The sequence below is a fragment of the Saccostrea echinata genome, unplaced genomic scaffold (genome assembly GCF_033153115.1).
Source record: "Saccostrea echinata isolate AGI-Se365-2 ecotype Australia unplaced genomic scaffold, CSIRO_AGI_Sech_v1 ptg000016l, whole genome shotgun sequence".
Classification (NCBI taxonomy): domain Eukaryota; kingdom Metazoa; phylum Mollusca; class Bivalvia; order Ostreida; family Ostreidae; genus Saccostrea; species Saccostrea echinata.
In genome coordinates this window covers 9435211-9463203 of record NW_026889765.1, presented here as the reverse complement: position 1 = coordinate 9463203, position 27993 = coordinate 9435211, and the positions used below count along the sequence as shown (strand labels likewise).

General features: G+C 32.7%; 1 protein-coding gene across 4 annotated transcripts; it reads left to right on the top strand.

Moving 5' to 3' along the window:
• The first annotated feature begins 439 nt into the window (after positions 1 to 439).
• On the top strand, positions 440 to 26894 carry LOC133188410 (transmembrane protein 198-like). Of its 4 annotated transcripts, none has more exons than XM_061323823.1 (8): positions 440 to 503; positions 12943 to 13059; positions 15076 to 15151; positions 16117 to 16214; positions 22149 to 22450; positions 22992 to 23555; positions 24117 to 24247; positions 26078 to 26894. In XM_061323823.1, exons 5-8 carry the CDS (start codon positions 22225 to 22227, stop codon positions 26204 to 26206), a joined length of 1050 nt encoding a protein of 349 aa, XP_061179807.1. In that variant the 5' UTR covers positions 440 to 503; positions 12943 to 13059; positions 15076 to 15151; positions 16117 to 16214; positions 22149 to 22224; the 3' UTR covers positions 26207 to 26894. The 4 variants fall into 4 exon arrangements, with proteins under 4 accessions (XP_061179807.1, XP_061179806.1, XP_061179808.1 ...); XM_061323822.1 differs by having other exon boundaries at positions 15076 to 15164; XM_061323824.1 differs by lacking the exons at positions 440 to 503; positions 12943 to 13059; positions 15076 to 15151; positions 16117 to 16214 and adding an exon at positions 20058 to 20150.
• The last annotated feature ends 1099 nt before the right edge of the window (positions 26895 to 27993 follow it).

Genomic DNA, 27993 nt, shown 5'->3' with positions numbered 1-27993 from the left:
ATTTATATGAAGTAATCTGATATATAGGCCTTGGTATATAGGATGGTGACTGTCTTGGCTAATATCAAACAACTATTGATTTTTAACACTAATAGCTAGAATAGTAGAAGGAAATCTATACAGTTGTTTATATGTCTCGGAATTTCTGCTGTCCCAGAAGCCACTGCTTAAAGCTGATTTATTGCGCCCGTCACTTTTGATCAGTGATCACGCAACTTGATACTGTTGTTGCTGTGCATAATATACTATTGGAGGGTGTAAGCTAGCTGTACAGAATTTGTTAGAATCTTCACACAGAGGGTAATTGTGTGTAAGCAATCTTGTAGTATGCATTACCTGTGTTTTCAAGTGCTTTTGTTCTCATCATGAAATGATGTCCATATAGTGTAGAAACATTATTTTAAAAAGAGGACATTATTATTTTTTATTTTAATTCTCATTTCAGATGAGTATGTAAAAGGGCTTTGAGGACTGTTTGAAGCATCAATGCATGAGGAAAATCTGTAAGTCAGTTTTTTTAAGATGTCATTTCTTTAATTTTTTTGGAAAAATGCTAGCTGTGTAAGAGTTAAATGAGATACAACCTGCAGAAAAGCATTGCAGTAATTTTGTTACCTGTCAATTTCTCACCTTCATAAAATGATAACACCAGGGGTCCATCTTAGTACCAGCAGTATGAAGTAGAAGTAGGTCTCTGGAAAATGATTCATTAAAAATCTGAATCAGTTATACCCAATCAAGTTTTAAAAAAGTTTGTCTGCTAAATACATGGAGTTATTTTATAAAAATTATGTCTTTGAGTCGAATGCACTCTTCATACTTTCATGAAGAGATTTGTGACTGCTAGTATTTGTTTAGAAGATCATCTAGATGACCTGTTCTTTTATTTACACAATCTGTAAATGTCTAAATGTCTAGACTGTTATGTGCACTCTTATCAGAGGTGAAAATTGATTTCAGTTTGTAAATATTTGAATTTCCCTGAAAGGGAGATCTTTAATTTCTGACAGCAGAAATGCTCAGGTGATATTTGTGTTTTTGTGCAAGCACTAAATTATTGATTGCATGTCAACTGACAGGGTTCTCTCTCTTTCTCTCTCTCTCTCTCTCTCTCTCTCTCTCTCTCTCTCTGAGTTTGATATTACATGTATTATTATAACTGAAGAAAAGTACATGTATGTGAACATGATATTGAGTGTAGCAGTGAATTTATGAAAACTGCAAAGTGTACTAAATCAGATTTATGAATCAATACATATGTTTTAATTATAATAATTACATGTATATATATTTATCAGGTATTGTTATTATGATAAGGATTTGGGGGGAAAAGGGAAAAGGTGGGATCAGAATGGTGCAATGATTTGAAATGGTGCATGCTTTGTAAATAGTTTCCTGTCCCACTTTTTGATTATTTGACCCAAGAAGAAAAGCTCAACATGAAAATACTACAAAAAATTGTGAATGATATGTGCTGAAATCAAAGAAGCAAGTCAGATAGAAGTAAAATTATTATGTTTAATTATACAACAAAAATTAATTGCACCATCAAAAAATCAGATAGTGATAATTTAGATGAAAAACTGTGACATTTCTATTTTATTTTGCCATTTCTTTATATATTTAAGTGCCTTTCAGTGTGGATTTTGTTATCTTTTTAACAAGTCAGTGAAAGAAATTTAGACATGTACGAGGTGATAAATCTGTGCCCAGAAGTTTTGATCTTTTACAATTTTTGTGAGATCTAGCTTGCAGATCATTATAGAGATGGACGGAAAGAGCACTGCTGAAATTTTTTACAAATTGTCTATGGATATTTATTTATCAGCTGCTAAGTTGAGGAAATACTTGTTTTGAATTTTACAATGTACACTACAGGTATATTTTTAATTTGTTGTGTGCTTAAATGTAAGTAAAAATTATAAGGATCCAATCAGTGTAGAAGAATATCATGTTGACTTTGCACTACATTCCTTGAATTATTATTAGTTTATAATAACAAGAACTCATTGAACTTCTATAATGTGAAGTGTATATTTTACAACAGTTATGAGCAAAACATTTTTCTATCATCATCATAATGTAATATTTTCATAACTTTCTTAATGGACATATGATATATCTATCAGGTTTAGTAGCAATTTCCTCTTTATCATCTCTCGTATTTCAGTAGAGGGATAATTGATACATGTACATGACACATCGTGTACTCAGGGATACTTAAGATAAAACACTTTCAAGTCTGGAGAACACACTTCCGGATCCAGTAGCTTTTTTATCTTTATTCCATGTTTAACAAGATTTTTGCCCGAAAGTTGAACCCTTAAATAATGTGTATATAGATTTAGACTGGATAAATATATATGTTTGTCAAGTATTTGTTTTATGCATATATTTTGTATTCAGAAGTTTCAAATTTGCTTTATGCATCTTTGCAAGCCAAGGTTTTTCAATCCACTACAGTACACCCGCAGGTAAAATATAGTGGATCGAAAACCCTTGGCTTGCAAAGATGGTTTTATCTGATGTTATTTATTGTCATCAGGTAAAAGTATTTTTGGAATAATACATGTACATCATACATGGCTTATTAGTGGACATTGTGAAGAAAAAAGCAGTCAGAATATGTAGTCCTGATCAAAGTAGCATCCACCCACACTTTCAGTATTCTGTGATTTGACATGTGCAGCTGACATAAAACAACCAAAATTTGCATTCCATTTTGAGAGGCTGAGAAACTGCAACAGAGTCAAAAATTACCCCAAATCATGGACATAATCAAAACCAATTCGACATACATTTACATTTTGTATGTGTTGTGTACAAAGATTTTTTTCAATTGGTTAAAACCCCCACTTATTTATGGCCCCATTAGGCATCATTTCCAGAGGTAAATGAGGTGATAATGCAGGATAATTAGCTTGGGAAAGGTCCTCTCGTTTAGTGTCAGACCCAAATGAGCTCATAACCACACAACCCAGGACACACACTCATAGTTAATGGACTGCCGTGGGTATTTTATGTGTCAAGTGGACAGAGAAACTGATTTTGTAAGTGGGGTAGTTTTTATTCATTGTCCAGTGAAGAAATTTGTTGGAGGTATTTTTATTTTGGTGATACTATATGTATATCTATATATATATATTAAGATGGACATCTGAGGTCCGAATGCTGTATTTAGTGCATGTGTTCTATATATCTTTATAAATGCCTCTGTGGTTTGAATGAAAGTTATTTTTCCTCGTTCTATGCCATGTTGTTTTTATTCAAGTTCTCTTCTCCATACAGTATTTGAAGTTATATATACATAGATATGTTACTGTATATCTAGAACAGGGTGTATATTAAAAAAAAAAAAACTTGGACAATAGCTAGAGCATATGAAATAACTACAGTTGAACTTCGGTATCTGGAACACTGATATCTTGAATACCACGGACATGTCGAAGTGATTTTGAAGTCCCAAGTGCTCATTTCTTAAGTATTTTCCTCTGGATATCTCGAATCCTCAGATATCTCAAAGTATTTTCTCCGTCCCATTAAGTTCAAGATAACAAGGTTTGATTGTTTATAAATGTGCGTTACTAATCAGAGAGTGAGTGAAAATTATAAATCAGTTATCAGATTCATTGTGTGCACATAGATTGTTAATTAACTCTGGAACCACAGTATTGTAAATATGTGAGTACATTTTAACTATGTAAATATATTTGGCAGAATAATATGATACATGTTAATTTGTGTATTATGTAATTACAAGTAATACACTTCACAGATGCCTTGTATGCTATAGTACCAGTAGGTACTTGACAATTTCTCTTGACACAAAGTGCCAGTATATTAATTAACTCCTAGCTGTCTGTATCAGCAGCTGATGGGTGATATTGTTGTAACCAATCCTTAGATATACTTATACATGTAATTGTTGAATGCAGAATCGTGAAGTACTTCAGTTCACTTGGTTAATTTTAAAGTTGGTTAGAATGATGGGAGCTGAAAACATATGGTACTATCTTGCACTATTTCAGAATTTCTTTTTATAGAATATGAGTAAAAGTTGTGGTTAGGAAATATTGTGTTTGTTGATAAGGTCACTTACAGTGTGTTCCACTCAATGAGCGAGTATAAATAATTCGAGGTGGAAATGCACTTTTGTATCATCAGCTGAAGTGATGAATAAAGTTATTAAATTTTAATTACTATATAATAAACGTTACTTGATTATAATTGTTAGTATATTTTAATCTTTTAACCAACTTTTATTTTTGAACATACCGGTACTTTTTACAAAAGTCAAGTTCTTTAAAGAAAAAAGAAAAAAAAACCACACACACAGAAAATCTCATTTAATAATCTGAGTAACTGGTAAATGGTAAAATCTGTCTATACTAAAGTAAAATAGGAGGCTTTATTACAAAATAAATCCCCCTAACAGCCAATGGAGTTTGAATACATTGAAGGTAATCATACATTTAAAATGCATTTGTCTCTTCCCACCAAGTTTTCTATTGGCAGATTTGAAATTCAGGGCATTTACAAGAATGGAGATGCACAGCTACTACTTGAATACATGATTTTTCCCCAGGTAGATGCATGTCCCAATCTTCATTAATAACTAAAATCTACAAAGAATTTCTTCTTGCTCTCATTGCATTAAGCTGTAATATTCATGACTGTCCAAATGTATATGTATCGAGTTCAGTTTACATGTATACATGTCAATTGTATGTACAAAGATTCTGTGCTTAAATGTTTCTCAACAGATTGAGATCATCCCCCAACCTCAAAAAAAAAGGGGGGGGGGCGGGATTAGATTTGTATCTACTGGATCTAGAAGTGTCGTACATCATATAAACCCTTATCATAACTAAAGAGAGCTAGGTTATCTTTTGTCATACCAGAGTAAACAATATTTTTTTAATCCTAGCACAGGAAGATTTATCAAGAGTACAATGAACTTCCATGACACAATTTTAAGTCAGGTATATACTATAGATTACACATCCTCCTCCAGTGAATGACCCATTATCTTTTTGTTGATAAATTTCTGTGTATACACTGAATTTGTGATATTAATTATACCAGAGGTACTGACTCGGAGTAGAAATTGTCATAGTGTTTGTGTTAGAGTTGAAGTGGAAATGTGACTGAGGTTTCATATTTTGATCATTATTGGATGATGTTGATTATGTGAAAGGAGTTTCTGACCCTTTAAATTAGGTAAGATCAGGTACTTTAAAAGCAGCTGGCTGTATCGACAGGTAGGATACTAATTAACTGTAAGTATGTTAAAAACATTGGTGTTGAAGGACACTTGTATCTACTACAGAGTATGTACTATTGATGTATTGAAAAAAATGTCAGTATGAAAGGGTTCTTCATGAATTGTGTGTCTACCTGTGAGTTTTGTTAGTGATTGGAGAGATCAATCTGATCAAATTCATTGGATTGTCTTGCTTTTTCATACCTTAATTAACAAAAACTTGTTTTGAATTGCAATGATCTTTTGATCTAGTAAAATTATGTACCAGTATTTGTGTATATATACATGTACATGTTTACACCTCTGTACTGTTTGAACACTTTGGGAAGGAAGTACAGTGATAATTTCTTTTAATGACTTGATCAGTTGATTGTCCATAACATTATACAGAAAATAGATGGCATGGTCCATCATATGGATGATAAGAAATATTTCAGATCATTTTGAAGTTTTTTGCCTAGCTATCACTGTTGGCTCTTAACCTTGAGGAGCTTATCATTGGCTGAGTCACCCCCCTGTATGAAAGCTAGGGCTCCCTCATGATTTATCATAATCCCATAGTTATTTTAGAAGCTACTGTCTGTATTAACTTCAAGTTAGAAGGTACGTACTGCTCGAAATCATTTGTATTTCATATTTTAAAAAGCAATTATTGAAGTGATGTGTATTCTGAGCCTAATTAATGCATTTTTAAGGCTTGGTTTGGTGTTTTAGTGTAAATTGCCATTATAGAAAAGGGATTTTCATATTGGAAGTTCTCAAGGGTGTGCATTAATTTTGTGAGTAATATTGCTTAAAAACTATATGCAGTATATATATCCTATAAATTTAAATGTTGAGTTTTTTTTTAGTATAATGCATGTTAGGCCATATAAATTTAAAATTTAGATTCTCATCCTAATTTGCTGAAAAATTGGGGCGGGTGGGCGGATTTTATTTTTTATTTTTTATAAATGAAAGTATCAACAACACATTCGTGTACACTTAATTTTTACATTATGTTAATGCCAATATGAATAGATTTTATTGTTTTCATATTCTTTTAAATATCTACAGAAGATTCTTGTTATAGAAAATTAAAATATTTATAGTTTTATTAACAAATAATCAAGTACACAGATCTATACGGCACAAGCCAAACAAAATGAGGTGCTGATCCTAATAAATTGCATATGCATATTTTCTCATCGGCCTTTCCCCAAATACCTAAGTCCTTATAGTTTTACCAACAACTCCTTCTGTTCTGTGTGATATACAGATATCACAGATTTCCACTGTCCTCATACATTCAATCGTTCTTGAGACTCGACATGTTCGACATTAAATATATCATATTTGCAAATCAGGATTGTGTAAATCTGTAAAATATTCTACTGAAAAGCCTAGGCCTGAACAGTTTAAAGATTTAACATTTCCTTAGCGCTGTTATTCTCTAAAGTCTTTGGACGATGTTTTATTTTTTAAATGCAAAATCACATCTAACTGGAGATCGTTATTTAAAACTTGACCATGTGCATTTTCTTTGTCTGTTTTTACTCAGTTAAAATCTCTTTAAAAACTTGCCCATACCAGTGATGGTATCTAGATGTGTTTATATGTTACTTTTGCTTTTCTGCCTTCTCATTACTGATAAATTATCTTTTCCTTACATATTTAAACTGCTTTTATTGCCGATATTTCTCCATTCTTCACATAGTTTTTTTTTGCAATAAATAGCGCCACGCGACTTTTAATACAGACGGGAGATAACTCTTAAATTTTGACCCAGATTCTTGCTGAATAAAAATACATGAAAATAATACGTTTGGCACCGAAAAAGCAAAATAAAAAACAACGGGGCGGGGCACTTTGAGAGGGGCGGGCGGGGATGAGAATCTAAAGATTAATTTTACCTGGCCTTATTGTACTAAATGGTTTGCTTGCAGTCATGTAGACAAATAACACTCAAACAATTGTTAGAATTTATTGTACTTAACAAACAACAAATTTTAAGCATAATTTTTTTAGATGTAGTAATTTCATGATATATGCATTGACTACTTAACCGATTATGCTAAAGCAGAATGTCAATTACTCGGACAAGCACCACAATTGCTCCAATTAATGGACATGTACTACATTGTCCCAATGTATATATATAAGTATATGTACCAGTTTTGGTGTATATTGGTTGTCTTCGTAACACATTCTGAGTCGAGAGGTATGTGTATCTGTGTAACCTTTAATCATCTGACTTTAATTGATATTATCTCTCTCTCTGTCTGTACTGAAGCACAGGAGCTGCATATATTCATTGTTTTTGTAATTTGGAGGATTAAACTCCCTGGGGGACTCTCAGAACTGGCATCCTCTTAATTCCTAGATCCCTGCCAGGGCATAATGCACACAAGAATTACACCATCTGTTTCTTATATCTCATCCCACTGGGAGAAAAATTACAAAGAAGTTTGGGAATGCTATTGATTTTTCCTTTGTATATATTCAAATATAGATCTATTCTTATGTGTATATAGTCTACTCTGGCTAAGACAGGATTTTTTTTATGTCAAAATCTATGTATGTCCTGCTGTTTATTGAAAATTTGTATGTCAATTGACATGCTTCAAGTGGACACCATGCATGCATGCAAAATATGATAAGAAAATCTTTAACATGAACCTCTGCAACATATACTTCTTACATATAGTTCAAGTATGCATGTATATGCAGGTATTCATATGTACATGTAAATATTTAGTACTGGAATAAAAGTGCCACTTATTCAGGTCCAATATTATTCATTTTTAACTCACCTCAACGAAGTTGGGGGAGCCTGTGTAATACCCTCGGCGTCGGTGTCAGCGTCGGTGTCCCAGGTTAAAGTTTTTGGAGCAGTTTTCTTTTCAAGTACTTCTATGCCCTATATCAATCAGAGATGCATGGAGGATGCTTCTAGTGACTGTTTCATTGTACATACCAGTCAAGGTTTCAGATGCTGGATTTGACTTGCATTTTCTGGATGAGTGACTCAGTTTTAAGTTTTTAGATAAGTCCATTCCCAAGCAGCAAGCCATATCAGACCAAAATTGCATAAATGTTGCATCTAGGGATGCACACTTAACTAGATTAATTATTAGTTTAGTGTGGGACTTTGCCTTACTTAAAGACAACATTCGTTGAGGTGAGCTCTGTAATCTCTGATTACCTATGTTTTGACTGGGTTTGAGGGCAATCACAGACACAGTGTTCTGTCGGACTGTGGATGCAAGAACCAAACTGTTTGCCTGAGGCCATTAGGACTCGGGCAAACATGCAGTTTGGTTAGTGGGTTTGGCAGAACACATTTGCCCAAAAACACAGTCAAAAAATGTTTATTATATCTTTTACTTCTTATTTATTGCGACATTTTGTGCTGACTTCAATATTTGCAATGAATATGACAGAATTTTGATGTAAATTTTTTATTTTGTTTATCTGCACTTTGGATTTAACTTGCTCAATTCTGTAATGGTCAAACACCATCAAATGCAAATAGGATATAGCTCAGCTCTGATCCAGCCTACATTTAGGAATGTATTATGTGACACAAAAACCATCATAGCGGTCCAACATTTCATCAACTGGTCCAACATCTCATTGAGCAATAGTGCACATTTTTTGGGGGGGGGGGGGCATTAGGGAGGGGGAATCACTCAGTAAAACATTGGACTTGATTGATTTTTTAGTACATTGTATAGATTTATAAAGGAAACAATTTTTAAAGGCATAGCATAAAAATTGTATCATTTGCTTAAGAAATTTTGAAAATAAAAGTATGAGAATGTGCAAAAACCCTAAATATCTCAGATAAAATGATTCATGTTTCCCTACATATGTCAGAAAAGTTGAGTCATAAAAATCATTACAGATGTATTCAAACAAAATAGATCTCAATCGCTGAAATGGAAAGATGCACAGATGTCTAATAAATGTTATGAATTTATCTTCCAGATAAGTGGTAAATAAACTTCACTGTCATATCCTTCACTGAAAAATACAATCACATGTAATTAAAATTATCATACAATTGCATCATATTAAATTCATTATTTAGTGTGTCTATAATACAGTACAATTTATACAGTAAAATGCTCTTATAATGAATTGACACTTACAGCGAAGTGATTTTCATTCCCCGTGGCTTTAAATTATATTATGAACTTAATGGATATATGACAAAGTATGTTATTATGAAGCAAAATTCTCCATCCCTGGCACTTTGTTATAAGAGTGATTTACTGTAGCTAGAATATAAGCACAGCAAAATATAAAATAATGCCAAGTTCCTATGAATTAAAGGTCTAACAAAACTTGAATTGATAAAGTACTTATGAAAAGTTAGATAATGTACATAAAGGTAATTTTTTTTAGCTTTAAAAGCATACATTTTTATGTAATAAATAATTTTTGTGTCTGAACACTGACAGTGAACAGCAATGTGCCAGGTGTTATGTGTTTCTCACAGTGGTAAAAATGGGGAAAAAATGTTAAAATAATATTCACATTTTTTTTTCAAGATTTTATATGGTTTTAAGAACATCTGGATAGTAATCAATCTACATGTATTTAAAAAAAACATGGTATTTCAATACAATTGCATTTATAACAAAGTTAATAAAACTTCATACATGTGCAGTAATTGTTGTCAGATATGAATTTCTATATAAATAGACATTTTATATCTTGGGAAAGTTTTAACTTAATTGACCTGGATTGTAAGTGATTAAAAGTAGATTGGATCAAAGCAGGATGTTTGAGAGGCGAAGGCAAACCTGACCAGGCCCCAGCTGCAGTGATATTTCGTATCAGGATATACTGTATACCTGGTCTATTCTAGTGATGTCTGGGTCATTTGTATTCTATACTAGGTCATAGTATATAAATAGTGCACGTTTTTGAGGGTAACAGTTGAAATTGACACCCCTCGGAAAACCATTGTCAACCGACGCGTCAGCGGAGGTTGACAATGGTTTTCCGAGGGACGTCAATTTCAACTATTACCCTCAAAAACATGCACTTTTTATTTTATTATACTGAATGTCTTATTTTATATCGGATATGTCATAAAAAAATTTGGAGATTGTCGTTAAGTTCACGCTTAGAAAGCTTTCAAACTCCCCGCATCTATTTTTCTTAATAAGAAAGCTTCGGAAAAGATTTTCCAACCTCTTTATTGTTTGTTTGCTACTCAAAAAGTCCTTTATCATCTAAAGTTAGCACTCGCAAGGATGTTTCTTCTGTCGTTTGTTGTTTTCAAGTAAGCTACATCGGACGCAAGCTTTTATTGACGTCTTTTATTCGGCTTCTTTCAAATGCACAACCGACGTTTTGAGAATTCTACGGTGAACCGTACGTGCATGATTTGAACGCGTGTGATATTTTCGTAATGTTACCCGTTGTCAAGCGTGTTGCTAACGCTGAGGGTAACATTACGGATTGTTAAATGCGTCTAAACCAATCAGATTTTAGTATTTAACATGAAAGTATAATAATTATATTTGTTGAATGTTATATCATGTGTCAGACCTTTATGATTTATTTTACACTAACCTTTCGTCGTGAGAGAAAGTAATATAGACTCTGCTCACAAGAAGGGAATTTTTGTTCAATTTGACAATTTAGAAGTTACCTGAAGATTAAAATGAAATTCAAGCAAACTGAGTAAATTAATTACCATATAGGGACAAAATTTGAATCAAATTATTATTTTTAAAGAAAAATATTAATGTAATTAAAATTAAATTAGCATTTTTAGATTTATCTCCCTTGGTTAGCAATAGGGGTCTGTAATGCCTTTGAGCTAATGATCAGTGTATAATTATGTCATATTTGACTAGGGCTGGGACGAGATATCAATAATATCGATTCAATGTGAGGATGATACGCATATCGATATTTATGAAGAAATATCGACATATCGCCCAAAAAATTCTGACTTATGTTTTTCTTTGTTTACTTAACATTTTGGGTTTAATATATAAAATAAATATGCTTAATATAAATATAAATATGAAATACATAATAATTAAGACCACTTGTGCAAAATAATTAAGTTTTACAACAGATATGCAACTTCTTTGAATAAATTATTCTTATTTGTGAAGAAATGTTTTGTTCATTTCAATATAAAAAAAGAATTTATAACCAATTAAACATATCGTGATACATATTGTATCGTGGCTCAAATATCGGGATACGTATCGATATAGAAAAAGTTATGTCGTCCCAGCCCTATATTTGACTAAGTAGCTAATACAAGCACAGGCATTTGTTTCAAACAGTACACTAGTTTTCTACTATACAATAATTGTATAGTAGAAAAACTAGCGTACTGTATGAAAATAATTTAAAATGCCTGTGAATACAAGCTAGGTCATCATTTTAGCATCTCCATCAACATTCCAGGAAAATCGCCATGACCCCACCCACACAGTACAGAGAAGATGATTACTTAAATGATTGTAAAGTGTCTGATAAATAGTACAGACACTAATACCAGAGTGTATACTAAGGTCATCAGACAGGAGTGGTATATACATTGTATAAAGGACATACATTTGCATATAATGAAGAATGGCAGGTCAATATTGGTCAGGATGACCATGAATTTCTGTCTTAAAATACTTCACAGATAATGACCAGTAAGAGTGGTCATTGAAGTTGTTTATCGGAATTTATACATAGACTACAGAGTAAATTTAGTAAGGCCATTCCAAGTTTTTCTTTGTTTAGCATCCACCCTAAATTCGAAAACTTATCTTTCTATCCAGAAAAAAAACACACAAACCAAAAACGGAAAATTTTCAGGTACATCACTTTGAAAAAAAAGAGATGCCGATCCCAAAAGAGTCAATTCCTTTTCAAAGATTTGTATTTGTCAATTTTAATTTGTGTTTGTTTTTAATTTCATAACCTCAAAACCAATCCATCCGCAGACACTAAACATAGAAAAAACTTGGAATGGCCTAATGATTGGTTGTTACAACCTGCAAACAATTGTAATTGTATTTAATGTTCATTGCATGTAACAGGAGGTTATAGAGTATGGGTGATGTCAGCAATTGTTGAGGGCTAAAAATGTATTGTTCAAAATCAGGGGTTATGATTTAAGCACACGTACAATAACTTGCACTTAGAGAATTGTGAACCTGCATGACAACAAGTAATGAAATATCTACATTCCATTCTGTAGTTTTTCATTCTGTAGTTTTTCATTCTGTAGTTTAGTGATGACAGATGACATATTAAAAAAATAATGCAACATGCAGTCACTTTTTCTCAATCAATTTTAGTGAAGTATTCTTTGGTAAATTATGTAATTTAAATATAGAAAAAAAATGAAAAGAAGGCAATATAGTATTTCTTAAAAATAAAAACATTAATGCATCAATTTGGTCAGTTTTGATATATAATATCTTAATCATAATTTTACTGTCCAAGCATGCAGAGGTGTTTCAATGGTAATATATGGTTACTTAATACTATGATATACATGCCTGAAGGTAAATATACCTTCAATAGGTAAATTAACCTTCCAGCATAACTGGTTTGATCAATACAATATTTTATCCCTGACCAGAGGATCTTGCCTCGGGTTTCAGCTTAAAAAAAATCCAATAAATGGGATGGAAATTGATAACTTTGTGTTGGAATATTTGCAGGTGCCTGGAAGCATCAACCACATCATCCATCACCATAAGACAATTCCTGTCTAACAGAGAAATGTGCAGGATCTAGTGGGAAATAACAGGACAATTAGTGTTCCTTCAGCTGTCGTGGTAAGTATGTATAAAATTTATATTTTATTCATTTTTTAGGCCATGAAGATGAGCGCAGGGGTTCAAAGTAATTATAGTGCTTTCATATGTTTTAATTGACATGCAGCTAATCAAACAACATGCACTTTGAAATAGCAACAACAAAGGGTTGTCCAATTGAAATTATCAGCAGCACAGTGATATTGAAATAATGTCTGAGAAAAAAAAATATATCAGTACTTGCTTCCTTTATGATGGCCATCTCATTATGTGTATGATAATTGTGAGGTTGATACAAGGAAGAAGTTCTATTGTTTATCACCTATGGTTTCAATAAAGATAAATCCTTCCTGTGTGGTTTATATTCCCTTAATTTCCTCAATCAGCTCTGCACCTGCTTGCACAGTGGGACATTTTTGTGCTTTGTGGAGGTGTTGATTTATATGGTTTTTGAAGATAATGACATTTCTTTTAAATACAAATGGGAAAGGTCAAAATAATAATTCAGCTATTGTGATTACTGTGCACTGTTGACATCTTTTCCTCATGGAGGGGATAATATGGGTAAACCATGCATGGTCAGTTTGATTAAAATCAAACCTTCACTATAGCTTCAATGCAGCAATTGTTAAAGAGATACATGTGGTGAAGATTTGATTTTAATCAGTGTCTGCATGGTCAGATTTTATATGGTTCATGGCCACTGATGCCCACAGACTAACAAGACAGATTTCTTATCACAAGAGTTTGTAAACAATTTTCAAGTGTCAAGAGTGAGTAAATTTCATATCTTTATGCATAGTCATTTGGAGGAACATTTTATCACATTGATCTAGAATTTTGTCCAATTTCCCATTATCATTTGATCAGTATGGTAAACATTATCAGACACCCAAGAGGTTATATCTAATCAATATACACTGGAATGTACCACAACAGTGTGTTTGGTTAGCTTTTCTTGGTTTCCCGAACACAGAATTTGAGGTCTTCCTTTCATTCCTAAAGATAATGCTTGAGTGTACTCAGATATAAAAACTAGTAATCATATTTATTACAGAGATTTTATCAGTGGAAGAGATGAGTCATTCCTAGAGAATAACAGACTTAATTCTCATTTCTAGAGGTCAGAAAAAGATGGAGATTTATTTACTAATTATAGGATATCATATGACAGAAATATGTAGGAAATGACTTATTGAAAGTAAAGCAGGATTATTAAGATATGTTAACCTGATAATATTGTGTGGGATTTACAAGATTATAAAGTTTCTCTTCCTTAGGGGGAGGCATTATATATAAATAAATGCAAGGAATTCTATGTCATTAACTGATAGGTACCATGAAAGCATTGGGATGGTAATCCATCATCCAGTAAATTAAACCTGCAAAATCCACCTGTGTTTATTTATATTTGAAAGGTATTAAGTTATCTTCAGTGTTGACTTAAGAATATCATTACAGGAATATGATGATATTGTAAAATGATAATTCTATGCAACAGAGTTGAATCTTTAATTGAGAGTGTCTGGGTCTTATTGTGTTATTTATGTTAAAGAAATGAAATGCTGTAAGATTTTTTTTCTAATGTTTGCAATTTAATAGGTCATAAATTTTTTTCATGTTGAATGTGCTATATGATTTGCTTCATGAAGAAAATTAACCCTTAAAACAGAATGCATTTCTGCAATAAAGAATATTTTATTTCACATCAGAATTTCTATTGGTGCATGCAATTAAGTTTTATAGGAATGTAATAGGTTGTGAAAAAAAACAACAACAAAAAACACCGCAATAAAGTAGTTAAGCTGTCAGAGGCAGTTGGATAAAATCGTCCAATTTCCCTAGCTTTTCATTCAAGTATTTTGAGATTTAAAAATTATTTACACAACTTCTTTGTGACTGTAAGAGACGATTACAGGGGGTTATGAGTCAGAATCTCAAGACAAACTGAAATCTTTGTCAACTTGATCAGTGTCATTAATTTTCCATTACACTGTGTTGACTTGCTTTATTTCCTTGTTTTCTCTTCCATTGCAGAACAGGAAAAACTCTCAACAGTGGAGAGGGCATTGAGAAGATTACTCTTTTGTGTACAACATACTGTTTGTATTAGGTGAGTTAGTGAGGTTTGTGTAATATTTAATAGCCCTCAAAGTAGTAAATTACTTGTGCAGTTTGGGATTCAGTAGGGATGAAGGGGATAAGGTCATCTGATCAACACCCTGCACCCCAACACGTACCCCCCCCCCCCCCCCCTCCATTACCCACCTTCACCACCCATAATTTTTCTAGATTAATGGTGTGTCTACCTTATCACAAAAACCTTATGGTTACCCTTTTCCAAGAACAAATGTATTTATAGGACTGACTTAATTGTTTTGTTGTTAAGACAAGGCCAAACGAAATTATGTAATGAGAGACAACCATTGAATTAAGAACTCTTCATCAAGGACTAAAATTATCTGAGACAAAAAAAAAAAAAGATCATACGTAAATTTATTAGATGTAATGTTTGGATATAGTGCTAGATTATTAATTCTGAAGAAAAATTAGGTCATGTTGTGTCTAATACCTCAAAGAATTATTCGCAGAAGTTGATATTACTTGTGTGTATAGAAATAATCTTTTAGCAGGGATTTGTCAGTACATTCAAATGATTGTAGGAGTGTTGATAGATTCTTTCATTCATAGAGTCATAATGACAACATTATGTAATAAATTGGTTCATTGTGAATGGATAAATGGTATGCCCTATTGAATATTCATGAATAACGATCCCCACTGACAGCCAATATACATTTACACCTGTGTCGCAATTAACACCTACTACCAAGGAGTCAAGGTGTTTTAAATTACGACTTTCGTTTTTGAAATCTACCTGTCGTCAGTCACAGAATTACATTCACCTACAAGATAAACAAGGATTAAAGCTACTGAAGTTTCTCATGTAGGTTGAGTTTTGATAAATTGTAACTGAGGATGTCTATGGAAGAAAAAGAACATTTCATTCTAATTCTATAAAGTGGTCTTTAATGTTTTTTTAGTGTGTGGATTTACGTGTAGATGTGTATGTTTCAGGGTGTCCTTTCTGCGATAAGGAGAAAAGACAGAAGAGTGAAATAATAGGTGGATTGAAGAAAGTCTTATCGTTGGATTCTGTGTAAACAGAGATACAGGTAAGTAATGAAGCTATGATTTCTTTTGTACGTACAAGTATGTACAATATTTTATTTTTATCATATTCTGTTTTACAGAATTTTTCATGTGTACTACTCTCTAAATGGTATATTCTAGATCTGAGATTGGGTTAGGAAAAAAGAATTAATTACGATCAGTTGTACTTTTTATTATTCATTATACACATTTGGTTACACACATTAATTCTTCTTCTTTTTTTTTTTTTTTTTTTTTGGTATCAATTGATACCATCAGAAATGTAGTTTTGTTATTATTCTTAAAATAGTTTTTTCTTATCATAATTGTCATCACTGATTTGTAGACAGACTTGCCATAATTTATGAACTTCGATCATCATAATTAAGTTGTCATGTACAACACAGTTGTTGAACTCTATGCAGTTAATGAAACACACCTTTATTGAAAATGATAATTTTCAACTAATAGGATTTGTTTTGGCTCCGAAATATAGGTGTGTAACATATATGTGCATGTGGGCGTGCAATAATATGCACTTAATGCAGGGAAGAGTTTTAAAAGAACAGAAGAGTTTTAAAAGAACATTCCTCTATTTATTGAATGGGCAAGATCAGCTGTATATGTATATATATGTTGATCCAATATGGGTGTATTATTATTCACTCCTGAATGGACCTTTAAAATTATGGATATAGATTAATTGGTCAAGAGCTCTTTATATTCAGCCTATATGTGTTTCATTATAGTCCAGGGAGGCTATAGGTAGTATAGACAATATAATCTGCAGTGTGTATTAAGAAGCGGTGTTATAAATCCCAGGTTAAGGCTGAGCTGAATGTGTTTTGTTTCTAGTGTTAAGATCGTATTGTATGGGGCTTGTTGAGTTCTGGCTTTGTTCTTTTGTATATTCAGCGAGGATTTTAAGGTTAGATGGTTTGTTAAGATTAGTTCTTTTAATTTTAGATTGTTTCATGTTGTTTGTTTGGAATATAAACCTAGATGACTTGGGATTTTTTTTTTCTTTTTAAATGCTAAAGTGATCTGTTGTGTGTATTCTTAGCAGTATTTTTGAATCAAGGATTTATTTTTTTTTTTATTAATCTATAGATATTAAGCACAATAAGCTTTTATTGCAAAAATTATATATCAATTTCTATCTTTTTTTAATATCAGGTGTTGTAAAAACATTTCTTTTTGGTCTTGACTTGCGGCATGGTTTTGATTGACATGTTTGAAATGTTTGTTATTTCTTTTAAAAGGGTTAATTGACATGTTGATATCAATTATGCACTAATTAAATGGCTCATGTACGATCCATTCATAATAAACAGACCTGTAAGCTACCAGAATAATTATCTATTAATTAATTGGCCAATGTTCAGTACAAGTTAATTAGTGTACATTAGCTTACATGTGCAGTGTTATGGAGACAGCTTTGTTTTCTGGTCATTGGTCATTAATTCAGTGATTCACATAGACTGCTCATTCATATGTTTATAAGTATTTGTGCTGATTGACCCTAATGTTATTCTGGTCAGAAAAGTGGTTTGACAGTCAAGGCATTTTTCTATTACAATAATAAGGTAAGTGCAAAATGGTGCAATCAGAAATTATTTATAAAGCCTAAGGAAGAGATTCTGAAATTTAATTATTTTATGGTTTCTACAGTAATTAATCATTAAAATGGCTTATAAATTAATATTTATTTTTTTCATTTAACCCCTTTTCGTACTTTTCTTTAAGAAATTAAAGTTATCGATTATCAGTGACCCTATAATTAAGAAGCAGTCATGGACAAAATATTATACTTATCTAATATATATAGAGATGTATGTTTTGCATATGGTGTATTGGTGCATTGTGAGTTGAATTATGAGTTACTGCATATGTGATATTTACAGCATTTTTGACATTTTTACAGTTAATGAGACAGATACCTAGTGCTATAAGAAGTACTATAAGTGACTTTTATTTCTGTGCAGTGTCAGTCAAAGAGGCAAAAAGCATTGAAGTATAGTATACAGTATACATGTAATACACACACCCTCAACTATGTTTGAGGCCATCATTAAAATGTTTTTGTTTGGTTTACTCCAACCCACATTTCTCAAGGTGTGAAGGTAGGTAGAATTTTTTTTTTTTTTTTTTTTTTTGTTGCGGTATCTTACAAATTGATTATTGTCATAAAAAACACAAGTTTGGGAATTTATTAATGTTTTCATTATACACTGGACAAGAAAGATTTAATATTTATTGCTATAATTCCTATAAAAATGTTCAAGTGATAAAGCATCTCATAGAAATTGTAAACCTTCTTTAAAATGAAACAATTTCTATTTCTGTGGAAACTGGGGGAGGGAGAATAGAAATCTAAAGTACAGGAAAAAATGAATGGGTCTAAGGGTCGACTTAGTGGGTCGATCCGAGTACACCAAACAAATAATCTTTTATTGTTGGCCTGAGAACTTGAGTACTGATGTCAATGCTATCAGTCTTAGATGTTGCAACTGATCAAGTAATGCATTACTTTATGAGAAAGGAGAATAAATATCTTGTTTGGTAATTAGAGAACAGTTGGAGTTAGTGGAATTTTACACATTCCTAGGGACATTTGTTTTTCATCATCATCTTTATTGGCATTTTTGAAGTTCCCATTGTTACATAATATTTGTCATTGCCATTTTATAGGAATTTTCCATGTAGTGACAGATGAATAAATGTCAACCATTGCAATCTGGAAAAATGGCATTAATTTACTGACTGCATGATTCAGTTCACTGTTGTGATTATAAAGGCATGGGAACCAGAGAGATACAAGACAGATAATCTTTGTAATAAAATTGTTACATAATCACACGTGCAGGGTGCATTGCCGTTGGTCAGAATTATCCCTCTTTTCTACAATAGGTTGCTGCGTCCTCCAGAAATTTTATAATGAGGTGTATAATTACAGAGAAATATATAAGTTGGACTTTTTCATTCATAGACTACACATGTAAGTAATATTTGAATTAAAAATAAATAAATATTTAATGCATGTGATTCAATGCATTGAGTGAGTGAACTCTCAAACATCAATTCAATAACAGATGCAGCACAGAAGCAGTTAAAATAAGTGTATTGTATGACTTGTTCAGATGCAGGGTTTGATATAACTTTTACTTCTACTGCTCCAATGAGTACCTGTCGCATCCCTTCGGATATATATATATATATATATATATATATATATATATATATATATATATATATATATATATATATATATATATATATATATATATAAAAGAATTGGGAAGGTTTATCTATTCAACTGTAATTAAGTGAGTGTTGATCACATATATTCCTCCAAAACAATGCTGTATTTAACTTAATGAATTTCAATCTAATGTAGACCATGGAAAAATTGTGGGATCCTATTTAAGTAATACAGATTTTGTAGGCAGAAAATGAATGCTTTGTTAAAATGAATATTATTAAGATATTTGAAAATGTTAAAGGATTTTTATATGCATACACTTTCTTAAGGTAGTGGAAGAATTTTTCTGTTTAACTTTTTGTTATCTTTTATCTTTGCAAATTAAAACTCTAATTTGTCTATTATCAGCATTCAGAAGGGTTGCTACTTTCTAAAGTCTGTCTATCTAAATGTTTTGACATCAAGATGCAAGAAAACGCTGTGGGTGCACATTCCCTGATGCATGTATTGGTGCAATTAAGACCTGATGGTGATATGGCTGCATGCCAGTCATGCGTAAGAATTAAAGCTTGAATGGTTGTTGCCAAGTTGCGGTGTCAGACGGAATGTCATATGGACACAATTTCAGACCTCTCACTATACAGACAGGTAAATGTTGATAAATTCACAGGACTAGCTCTGTTGACGGAGATCATATTCCTATGAAGTTCTGTACAAAAGATGTGTATTGCTTCGAAAGTTCTTCCATACACAGCATGTAAGTTATTCTGAAAATAAGCTGCAGTCATTTCTTCAAGGTATATGATATATCTGTTACCTAAAATTGCAAGCAATTATCCAGATGTGGAATTTTGCTGAATGTGATTCTGGATATTGAGTCTGCGAGAGGAGTTTTTATGCTGCATCTAAGGGTCGATTGTGATTTGTGAGTTTGGAACTTGTGGATGTTAAATTATCAGACTTTGTATGTCTAATTGGCTTGAAACTGGTGCCAGTAAAAAAGTTTGAAGTTTGGCATTTTCTTAAGTTCAGTCAGTTAATTATGGAAATGTGCATGTAATTTTGTCTTTGAGTAAATCTTTTTTCATGCAAAAAAATTCTTAATTCAAAGGATTTCTATTTAAAGCTTGTTAACTTCTTGTGAAGATTAAAAGACAGTATAGCTCTCAGAAACATTATTGTTCCAATTTCTATTGACTGGAAGAATTTATAATGAGTACCAGCATATTTTACGTACTTTCAGCGAGCAAGAAATTATAAACTTAATATTAACATACCGGTATTTTCAGTTTGGTAATATTCATGTACGATTAATGCATGTCTATTATTATTATATTGTAGACATACTTTTTTTCCATCTGGAAAATTAATTTCACTACATACATGTATGCAGGAACAAGTTTTTCACAGAAATGTGCAAAAAAGGTGCACCCAGTTCAGACATACAAAGGCAATTCTCAATAATTCTGGGTACTTTTCTACCCACAGATTGAACAGAAATTGTAATTCTTGGAATTATGACACATGCGCAACCAGTGAAATAAAATATGTTTACAGTATTTCAAAATTTAAGTACAACAACATTACTCTATCAGTGTGTTTGATCTTGTTACCGGCCAATGAGAGAATATGAAAGTTAGCTTTAAAATACATGTAATATCCATTATAAAGTTACACATATTGTTTTGTCTTTTTTTAATGGTAATGATGTTAATTTTAATATAATTTTTTTTTTTTAAATTGCCTTAGATTTTTTTGTGATAATTCCGAATTTTCCATTACATTGTGGAGTCAGATATATATATACTGTCTGGCGGGACCCCTGTCTGGCTAGGCACAATAACTCTGTACCTTGTCATGTTGTAATCAATGAATGAGACATTGCTGATCGAGGTGTGGTTTTACATCTGTCTGTGTCAACTGGTGCATGTATATTGGCATGTAATGTAATGGAAGGGCTGCGTTATATTTTCTAAATGGAGTGATATAAAGTTACTTGACATTTTGCTTCCCATTTACGTAATAAGGAAGTTTTTTTGCTCCCACCATTTACTGATAAAAAATAATAATGTCAGTCAAGTTCACTGCAGTCTTCATCATTTGGAAGGAAGTTATATCTATTTATTAAGTGCAATTGGTGTACATATAGTGGTATATATATATACAAGTACTATTGACATTGCATACATATGATCGTGTCTCACTGTTTTATGTATGATACACAATACAGTGTACTTTATATCAAACTTGGGGAGTTGTAGCTGCCTCTAGTTGGTACAGCTTGGTACATCCACATCCCATTTCTATTTGGTCTCGGTTCCTGTGTATATATATTTAAGTACTGATGTCATGACCACATGTGTTTTATGGATTGACCACTGTAAATTTAGTGATGGGAAATATTGTACTTTAATATTGTTACATGAAGAGTATAATTGGAATATTTGAGATACAGGTATAAACTGTGACAATTATTTGTATTACTCTTTTAACAATACAATTTAAATTTGTCCAGGATTCATACTGAATAGTTACCGAATATTGTATTAATAGGAATTAGATTTGTATGTAATATTTGATAACTTGTGTGACACAGTGACAGTAATTGAGATTACATTGATGTGCTGATGAGGACAGACACGGGTTATCATCATGATGATAGTCTTGTGTTTCTGAGAAACACAGTGTTTCATTAATGCATTAATTAACCTTTATAAGTGCATATAAATAATTACATCCTTTTATCTTTTTGCAGTTTCACTGAAGATCAAGACCAGTGAAAGCTTAAATTTTTTATGAAGAATCGGATGATTATCCTGTGATAAGCCATCATGAGTACAAATTCCATTGGGGCCCCCCAGGCGATGCCCCCCGCCACGCCTGGTCAAACATATGAGACAATAATGCCCTCCACGGAGGGGATCAATGGCACCACCCCTAGTGAACGGGTGATTGCCCGACCCCGAACCTGTGACGAGATTAGTGCAGAGTATGACATTGCGTTAGCTGTGATTTGCTCCATGTGTTTTATTTTTGGGATAGTGTATACGTTTTTTGGTGAGTATAATCTTTTTTTTCTCATAAAACTATCGTAAAAGAAAATTGGTGTAGTCATGAAGATTGTGTTACGTGAAATGTTTTTATGATATATGAGACAGAGGTGAATCATTGAAAGTCTTAAAGCTGCCATATTTTTTAATTGGCAAGAAATGTTTTAAGTGATTTTCAACTGAAAAAAAATATATGTGGAACATTGTATGTATATTCCTCAGCTTTTTCTGTTAAAGAGATCACACTTGCAAATTAAGTTGAAATGCTTATTTTCTTGACATTTCATCATTCTTACTGAAAAAAATGTACACATTTTCATATTTTTTTCATGGATATATTGAAACTGTCCATTATTATTAATAAAAGTGGAAATTTCTGTAAGTAACTTTAAAGCTTTTGAATCTCTAGCATTCAAACAAATGTCCACTTTTGCAATTTAAAACAGATTTTATGTAATATTCAAAATAATGAAAAGTAATTGAATGATAAAATACATCACATATAGTGTTTCAAACTCAGTTGACCTATGAAATGATTTGTCTTCCAGGTTACCGATTCTTTAAGGCTGTAATGTTCCTGACTGGCTTCATCTTCACATCCGTCCTCGTGTATCTGATTCTATCCCAGCATTCCCTACTCCCTATAGAGGGAAACATTGGTGTGGCCCTGGGGGCAGGGCTCCTGATAGGACTCCTGACTATGTTAGTGCAGTATGTGGGACTTTTCTTCACAGGGTTTCAGCTGGGAGCTGCAATAGGTGTTGTGAGTCTTATTATTGTGGACTTTTTCATCCTCATCCCTGTCCATTGGATCCGGATTGGAGTGATCTGTGGATTAGGTTTAGTGTGTGCAATACTAACTCTGAAATTCCAGAAGGGTGGCATGATTCTGGGGACCAGTGTGTTTGGTGGTGCCCTAATGGTGGCCTGCCTGGATTATTTTATTGAACAGTTTGCCATGGTTACGTTTGTGTGGGGACAGGTCACGGGAATGTCCTCAGGACTTGTGTGCTGGTATTCTTGGGTGCTGCTTGGCTGCTGGCCATTCTGTTTTCTGGTGGGGACTGTGACACAGTGGAGGATAACTGGACAGGGATATGACCACAATGAACGTAAGCTTTTTGGTCAGATATATTCCTTGAGAAAAAATTGGGATATGAACATATCTCATGGATATATGATTCGCAATGCTTGCATGTTGAAGTTCTCATTTTCACAAGCCAGTGCGCTCACTGCACTGTAGGGGACTTTGGTGTGGAACTAACTTCTTTAATATCAAATGTAAGATTAAAATTCATGATTTTGCAACAGACTGAACAGAGCATGTAAAAGGTTTAAATATCCACAGTAAGAGAACTTAAGGGTAAAGTGTTAATCATAATGTGCAACAGCTTTACACTTTCATTACCTGAAATTGATCTCCAGTGTTTTGCTTACAAATGAATCATTTATCGATTATGTCAGGAATTAAGTCAGTCATTCAGTACATGAATACATGAATACAGTGTCTGCAGGCATATACAGATGTTACTGTCATAAGTCATGTATGATGTATAGTCACCTTTTAGTACTTTCAATATTAAAACAAAATTTTGAATAAATGTCTTTCAAGGTGTTATTTTTTCATAAAAGTTTTCCTTTTTTATGAAAATGCTTTCTGTGTAATTTTCCAGCTATCCCCAGTAAAAGGGTGAAGAAAGCAAATCTCCATCAGGCAAGGAAAAAGGAGAGACAGGACAGTCAGCATACAAGATACAGGCACCTGTACCAGGCTCGACGAGCTCCCGGTGATGTTCTATCTCAGGTCAGTCTCACATGAGCAGTCTCTCTGATTAGTTGTCTAAGATGAGTAGTCTCACATCAATTGTCATGATAGTTGAGTTGTCACAAGACATATTTGTGGTCATTTGTCTCAGGGTTCATCTCAGATGAGTAGTCTAAAGCAAGTTCTCTTGCATTCTTTCTTGGGTGAGGTTTATCATTCGAATTAGCTCCGATTCTTCCTTTGGTGAGTTGATTTAGTTTGGAGGTCTTTCTCATATGAGTTGTTTCAGGTTCATTTCAAGATGAGAGCCTCAGGCTCTGCATCATCCCATGTGAGTTGTCTTAAATAAGTTATCAAAACAAGGAATCAAAAGAGATATTGAGACAGCTAAAACTCACTTAAAATCCTTGCAAATAGTAAATACATACAGGTATTATATAATTGAAATATTCTTTAAAATCCTCCATTTTTGATAGAGTGGCTATAATGTGTTAATTCCTATGTTAGCTTTTCGGTTATTTTTCAATGGTGCTTAATTAAAGGACTAAGCATTTTCTCATTATAAAGAAAATTGTTTAGTACTCCAATTTTGTGATGTTCTTGTTCAGTTGCTCAAGTTGTGTGAAGGCAAAATATACTTGGGGGCAGAGTTTTGATAGGTGGTTACCTGAAGCATGTGAGTTAAATTAATACAGAGAGTAAATATGTGCATTCAAAATAAGACACATCTAAAAAGAGGCTTTCCTTTCTGAATGTACAAGTTCAGTATGAAACTCAAGTTGAGGTCACCTGTATCAACAAGCCAGGTCAGAAAACTCAATATTGATGAGTCAAGACCAAAAAAGTTTTTCTGAATCATTTCAAATTCTAGCATTTCTCTGCAACAAAGACTAACGGCTGGATTCTTAAGCAAGATTCTCCCACAGTATCATTAATCTGAGTGCTGGGATGTGTAGAAGGATGATTAGGCATTTGATATACATACATAACATCATTATAGTAGGAGAGTTATTAAGAGGTGCTTTATGCTGGATTACACATCAATGGCTTTGGCCATTGAGCTGTAGAGTCTTCCGTAATACTATAGAGTAATGGGTGAAGTATGGCGCTGCACCTGCAGACTTGAGTAAACGCTTGTAATATTAGGTGGGAGTTTGATTAATTACCACCAGGTTTACTTTTCTAAATGAACCAAGGTACAAATTTGTTTTTGACTAGTGATGAAAGCAATTTCTGATGCATGTTGATTTCATCATTTTTCCCCCTTCACTCAATTGATATATTAAAGTGGAAACAATGAATGGTTTGAAATACACTGTAGTTTTTTTTTTCTCTTGTATGAATTGAACAATTGATTTGTTTCAAGTATTTTGATTAGGCATTTTAAATATGTATTTTTAATGTGCCAAGTTATTAAATTTTTAGCACCATTCTTCACAATTTCCCAAAGATGTGAATTAAACCTTGTCCACAAGTTATGATTAATTGCTGGATATTCTTGTTAACAATTCAATTGCTTTTGATAAATGTACCAATATACCTTATCAAATGTCACTACAGTTGAGCTGTTTTCAGAAATTTGACTGTCTTGTGCAAAAAGAGCTTGTATGTCAATTGTACCAAATGAATGAATATCTCTCTTTTGTTATGTGTTGATGAACAAAGTATGATAAATTTGTGCATTGCAATGCTTTTTCAATCAAGTGCATGCACATCTTGATAAACACACTGTCTTTAAAACATATTTAATGCACAAATTAGCATCATTATTAGCAAATGCAATGCTATATTTTATACTTCACTTCTTTGAAAGAATTCTTTGGTCTAAAGACATCCACAAATTAAACTTGATTTTTTTTTCTTTGACAGACATATATCCAGACCATGACTCAAAAGATGTCCCCAGCAACTAAACGCAAGGACCATATAGCCATTCCTACAGAGCCAAGCTTAACTGAACTAGACAGCACTAATACGACCTTGACCCAGGTGCCATAGAGTATGGACAAGTGGATCCAGGAATTAAATGACCCACATTCATGATGAAAATGTAGCAGATACCAAAAATAGACTAAAATGTGAAGTTTGGATTGGATCTTATTGATTCGATCGATAATTTTTATTGTGGTGGCAATGGATCCAAAAGTTCTGGATTTTCTAAACTTGGGGAAAGGATTGCAAGTTTTTGTGTGTGGATCAATTAAGTTTCAAAAAATATATGACAGTATTATGGCAAACTTTACAGTTATGAGGAAAGGCTGTCTCAGACCACAAGGAAGATAATGTCTTGATTTATAGATTTGTGCCATAATAATATAATCGACAGTGAACTGTACCAAAGCTAGGGTAACTCCAGCAATTGTTTGTCTGTGAATTTGGAGGAAGATGCATTGAGTTCAGAAAGAGGTTGATCTCATAAGGGCAATTTTTTCTTTTGATTTTTTTTTTTCATTCCAGTGTTGTTTGTACTTTTTTTTCAAAAAAATTATGATTTCGGTTCACCTGAACAATTTTTTGTTCACATACTTATACCTGTGCTATAGATTATACAATGTGTCATGTATTAATAAACATGTATGCTTATGTTCATGATGTTTGCAATTGTTTTATAATTAAAAGAGTGTGTATAATTTGATTATATATTCATTTCACCTGGAAAAAAAATAGAATTGAATTGTAAAATGTTTGTAATTAGCTGCAATAATGTAGCCCTCTCCGATTTTTTTAAATCTGATATTTTCAGGAGAGGGCTACAATTCCACTGCATCTCCGTAATGGTGCAAATATATTTTTTAGATACGGGCGACTGCAGGCAAAATAAATTGTTTTTGCATTCAACTTACTTCCAATAAGACGGAATTTTTATTCACTATCAACATCATAGCCCTTTATACGCGAAAACCAAGTAAAATAAATCTGCGTGTTTTCCAGTCGTTCACCTCAGCAGCCATGACAGTTCTCGCGTGATGTACTGAGACTTGCGCTTGAAATTTAGAATCACTTGATAATGTAAATGTCGGTGTTGATAAATGTTTGTGTTGTATGATATAACTAAACATCGATAAATAAAAGCATTCCACGTGATATTTTTATCATAAACAGTGATATTTATGCTTATAATAAGGGAAATCCATACAGATCCGCTCCCCTAGATCCCAAATTCTCATTGGTTGTCCCAAAATAAAATCGATCAAGGTCAGTAAACATGGCGGATAAATTCAAGTTGTGATGTTGACATACACGAAAAATAACCGATATACGGATTGTTCTGTATTTTTTGGATCAATTCATGTCCTGCATAACTACATTTTATGAGTTCAGGTAAGATACGTTAATAAAATACCCAGTTACTGATAATTTGAGCCGAAATCTGTGCGGTAGTGAATCACTCCCGCACTTGCACCATTACGGAGATCCTAAGGAGTTGTAGCCCTCTCCCAAAAAAAAAAAAAAAAAAAAAAAAAAAAATTGGAGAGGGCTACATTATTGCAGCTAGTTTGTAATTAGCATCATCAGCTTAAAGCTCTTTCATGAATGATTTTCATCAGTCTGATTTGAACAGAATGAGTGTTTCTTGCAGGGCTATTTTCATCATTCTCATTTACATGTACATGTATATAGTGAATGAAACATAAATGAATCTCACAAGTGACGGAACTGAGTATTTTTTCTCTCTCTCTTTCATATGTTTTAGATTTTATGTTGGATTTCTACCAGAAAGGTATACATGCATGCTTTTAATTATAGTTTGTAATTATTATGAGTGGTATGGAATGGAAGAGAGA